This window comes from Hipposideros armiger, unplaced genomic scaffold (assembly GCF_001890085.2).
Source record: "Hipposideros armiger isolate ML-2016 unplaced genomic scaffold, ASM189008v1 scaffold_72, whole genome shotgun sequence".
NCBI lineage: Eukaryota > Metazoa > Chordata > Mammalia > Chiroptera > Hipposideridae > Hipposideros > Hipposideros armiger.
The window spans coordinates 2995754-3000680 of NW_017731422.1; the positions used below are offsets into that span (position 1 = coordinate 2995754).

Consider the following 4927-nt stretch of genomic DNA (forward strand, 5'->3'; position numbering starts at 1 on the left):
CCGTCCCCGCCACGGGGTCGCCGCGGCTCCCCATCCCCATCCCGCAGCCGCCGGGCCTCGCCGTCCCCGCCGCGGGGTCGTCGCGTCTCCCCGTCGCCGCCGCGGGGCCGACGACTCTTCCCGCCGGGCCCGGCCGGTTTCCGAGGTAGCAGCCGGGGGGAGTCCCGCTCCGACTTCGCCCGGGACGGCCGTGGAGACCATCCAGGCGACAGCGGCAGCCGGGTAATCCCACCCCTTGACCGGGACTCCCTCCGTACCCCAGCCCCGTCGCCCGAGGTTCCCGCTTCCAGAAACGCTCTCTGCCCTGGCGCCCCAGGCCTCCAGGCCTGGGTCCCCAAATCGAATGCCCTCCACCTTATGCCCCACCCCCACCCCACCCCCTCCGGCGACGCCTGATCCTGGCGGTGTCTTGTCAGTTCCGAGAGCTTCATTTATACAGTAACGGACTCGGGAACCGCTCGAGCGCCTAGTCGGGAGGCAGTGCCCCACTTCCAGGGAATAGGGTGTTTTTCTCACTCTGGGTGAGGTATGGGGCAGTTTGCCAGTGCGAGGGGAATTTCTTCCAAACCGTGTGCCTGGTACTTTTTCAATAGTTGATGCTTTCTCCGAGTTCCGTGGTTTTTGTATCTCCTTAGACCTGAGCTGCCCCCGATCGCCAAAAAGAGGCTGAAATGTCTTTGTGGAGAGTTAGGGTTGCTTAAACCGTGCTAGGGCAGACACCTAGAATGTAAACGATTAGCCATCTAAATTGGAGCTGTTTCCCCGAAACGAAGTGTGCATACCCACAGCGAGTAGTAATAACTACTAGCACGTATGAGTTATGTGGCAGGCATTGTGCTTAGCCCTTCACTTTACACATTGTCTTTGAACACTCACAACCCTTTGAGGTGAGGCAGTTAAAATTATTCGTTATTAAAGAACAGCTGAGGAACCCAGAGAGGTTTAAGTAACTTAATCAAGATTACACTACTAAGAAGTGATGGAGCTGTGATTCAATTCATACCTCCCTGGTTCCCATCACCCATGATTTTTTTTTTTTTAACGCCATGTTTCCCAGCTAGAGGAACAGAGCATGAGGTTAAAAAGTTTAGACATGATATTGACCTCTGACCATAAGCATTACTCTGTAGAGCCTCTGGGCAGAGTCTGGTGTTTTGGAATTTATTTTCAGTTCACCAGTCCCAGTGACAAAGTTCCTAATTTCTTGAATGGTTCCCTAACAGTATACTCTGGTCATAGGGAATTGACTTGTCGCTTACTATGTTAAGATTTTCATAGATGAGCAGCTATAGCCTGTCAGTTACTACACAGGGAGCAAGGAAAACAGAACACTTGTTTCCATAACCTCCGTTTTCTCCAACGTACAACCTATTTGCTCTAGTCTTTTCTGTCTCAGTAAATTGTATCACCCATTGCTCTGCCAGAAACAGTGATCATCTCCCTTCTCCCAAGCCTAATCAGTCAGATTAACTTCATCTGTTGAACTGTTAGCTGTCTCCAAAAGATATCCCCAAAACTGTCCTCCTGCCATCACTCTAGTCTAAACCCTATTATGTCTTCCCTGAATTATTACATTAGGCTCCTTTATGCTCCTCCCATTACCTTCCAGTTTATCCTGCACCCAACAATCAAAATGATTGTTAAAACCTTTATTTTATATATTTGAGAAGTATTTATTGAACATTTATGTATTAGGTGCCATCCTGGGTATTGGAGATATAACAGTGAATAAACTAGTTAAAAACCCCTGCCCTCGTAGAACTTATATTCTAGCAGAGGGAGTTGGATAATAAATAAGATAAAGAAGTAAAATATTTCGGCATGTTAAATGCCTGAGAAAACAGAGAAGGGAGTTAAAATTTTTGATAGGGTAGCCAGGGAAGGCATCCTTGGGAAGGCGACTTTAATAAAGGCCTGAATGAGATGAGGGTGTGAGCTATGTGAGCATCTGGAAGAAGAATGTAGTCAGATCATATCACTACCCTGCTCAAACTCCTTTATTCTTAAGATAAGAATAAAGTCCAAATGTCCTAACTGGCTTCTGTCTATCTCCTCTTCTGTCACTCTTATGCAGTCCCAGTGGCTGCCTTTCTGTTGTTACTCAAAACACCTTAAGCTCATTGCAGAGCTTGTTTTTCTTTTTGCCTGAAACATCCATCTGTTCTTTGCAAGACTAACATCTCATCATTCAGGCCTCAGGTTAAATAGCATCACCTCAGAAAAGCCTTCTCTAACCATTCTATTAGCAGGTCTTTTTCCCCAATCTCTCATGTTATGTTTAATGACTTTATAGCACTATTGCTATCAGAAGTACTTTTCAACTGTTTTTGCCTTGCCTCCTTCATTAAAAATATATAGATTTGACAGTAGACTTAATTCACTCCTGTAGTCCCATGCGTAGTACCAGTAAATGAAAGAATGAGAGCTCACTGTTTGGGAGAGTTGTAAGTGTGGGCTTTTACCTAAGAAAATGGTAATTTTTTACAAGTGCTTTATTTTTTGTGGTAGTATCTTACCATAGCCATTTCTCACCTTGTTGGACCACAACTTTGTGACTAAGGAAGAGAACACTTTGGGATATAGGGATGTCTTGACCTATTGACTATTATATTTTACTTTTGTAGAGACGCTCTCCTGGTCTGCGTTCTGACTCGTCTTTGGAACAGAGCTTAAGGATCACTGTTGGCAATGACCACTTCTGTGTTGGCATACCAGAACGGCGGCGGCTTAGTGATCAACTGGGGTCACCAGTGGATAATCTGGAGGACGTGGACAGGTAGGCTTCATTTGAGGCAGGACTTTAATAGTGGTTGAAGGTAAAAATGTTGCTGGTTTTTGAATGATGTATTTGAAAGAGTGGTACCAGCAGTGAAGTTACACCCTATGTCCAGTACAAAATATAACATTGGAAAAGGGTTTCTGAGTGGGGAAAGTATATTGATATAGACTGTTGCTGCAAGAATTATGTAGAAGAAAAGACTTTTAAAGGTCATCCTGGTGAAACTGGAAAGGGGAAAGCTGAGGGAACATAAACAGAGCCCCCCCCAAATTAAAAACAGTTGAGATAATATGGATTCTAAAATACTGGTAATAAAGGTCCCTTCTGCAAAGGAAAGTTCTGGACAAAATAAGAAATCTTCGATAGTATTATTTTTCAGCTTGTCCAGGCTGAGCTGTAGATTCAGAATGGGTTTAGGTAAATTCATGTGGAATGTATGTATCCATATTAAGTATATAAGCATTAATAGAAAGTTAGAGATCTTTAAAAATATTTCATTTCAGTTATTACTTTACAACTATTGAGTGCTGAGGAAGGGCAAATACACTCCACAGAGTATTAAATACAGATCTCAGGTACTAGGAACTTAACTATATATGGGAAATAAATAATCACATCAGGTGTTTTTCACCTTGCAAAAGTAAGAGAAAGGATTGGAATGCAGAGAAAGCACCATTTCTAACTGCTGAGAACGTGTCTGTGATGGTCTCTGCCCAGCACCTTGGGAGTTTTCAGATGATTAGCAGTAGCAATAACTCAATGTAATGTTCTTTCAAACTAGGACTGTCTGTCCATGCAGTGGTACACACACAGCATAGGCAGGCAGGTGGGGGACAGCTGGACAGGAAGTCTGCGGACCAGTGCTGCCGTTTGGTAATATTTACTTCAAAGCTCCAGTGGTTGTTTGATTCATTGAGGCAAGGCAGTACAGTCCTGTGTCATAAAACACTGTAACTTCTGAAGATAGGGCTTCAAGGTATGTGACTATATTACTTTATAGAGGCAACAGCCCTTGCCCCTCTGGCTGCTTCTATTTTGGGAGGTGATTGAGGAGGCAGTCTGAGTGGGAGGTGCATGGTATGATTGTCTTCCTTCCTTGCTGACTTTTTGAAGTAACTTGAGCATTTCCTCTTGTTAGGCCTAGGATGTCACCTCCCTTTTCATGAACTCATTATGCATGTGTTCTTCATAGCCAATTGTCTGTTTTTCAGTTATAAAAATGAAAATTTTCCTTTTAGGGAGTTTGGGGCAGTAATTTCCTTTCCCAGGTCATATATTTCAGAAAGACAAGCCTATTTTAGAGAAAGTGAGATTAAGGTTCTAAAAAAGAAGTAGCAGGCCTTTCTTTTGACTTTTTGCCCCCTGCACTCTTGCTCAATATGGTTTGTGTAGATAATTACTGTCCACTAAAACCAGGCCATAGGCATTCTCAGGATGTCGCCTGATAATAAGTCCAGTTTTCAGCTAATGAAACAGGCCATTTCTATCTTTTGCATATAGATATTTATTTTTTCCTGAGCTCTCAAAATTCTTTTTCTTCCCTTATTGAATCTGTTAAATTTTATATGAGGTTTGGGTTACAGCCAGATTGCCAGGGTTATCAGTGTCTTTACCTGGCAGCTCTGTGTGTAGGACTGTAACTTATTCTGAAAAGGAAGTATGAACAGGTGTGCGAAGACACTTAGCTTCTAGAGACTTGTGGGTATAAGGTCGATTTCCCCTGGTTATCAACTCTGCACATTATAAGTTCCATTCATGAAATTCTTATCCCCTAACTCCTCCTTACCCTGACATAAATTGAAGGAGTAGGATCCCCCCACCCCCCACCCCCGATTTGCCTTAAGAAAAAGAAGCAAACAGTTTTCTTCAGGAGTTTTGGGGAATCAGCAGAGGAATGGGAAGTTTGGGCTCTGAATAACCATTTTTCTTTTTTTTTTAATCACATACATTTTTTAATAGCTTTATTGAACTGTAATTCATATACCATACAATTCATCCATTTAAAGTGTATATATATATATATATATATATATATATATATATATATATATACTATATATATATATATAGTTCAGTGACTCTTAGTATGTTCACAGAGTTGTGCAGTTACACCACTATGATTACCTTGGGAACTTTTTTTTTTTTTTT

General features: G+C 42.5%; 1 protein-coding gene across 2 annotated transcripts in view; it reads left to right on the forward strand.

The window, feature by feature from the left end:
* ZNF318 (zinc finger protein 318) overlaps window positions 1-4927 on the forward strand; it is a 37868-nt gene that overhangs the window by 7692 nt on the left and 25249 nt on the right. For both annotated transcript variants that reach the window (XR_002124005.1, XM_019642718.1), the window contains exons 2-3: window positions 17-222; window positions 2625-2776. Coding sequence is in view for 1 of the 2 variants with exons in the window: in XM_019642718.1 (XP_019498263.1) it covers window positions 17-222; window positions 2625-2776 (358 nt within the window). In the remaining variant the exon portion in view is untranslated. The remainder of the gene's footprint in view (window positions 1-16; window positions 223-2624; window positions 2777-4927) is intronic.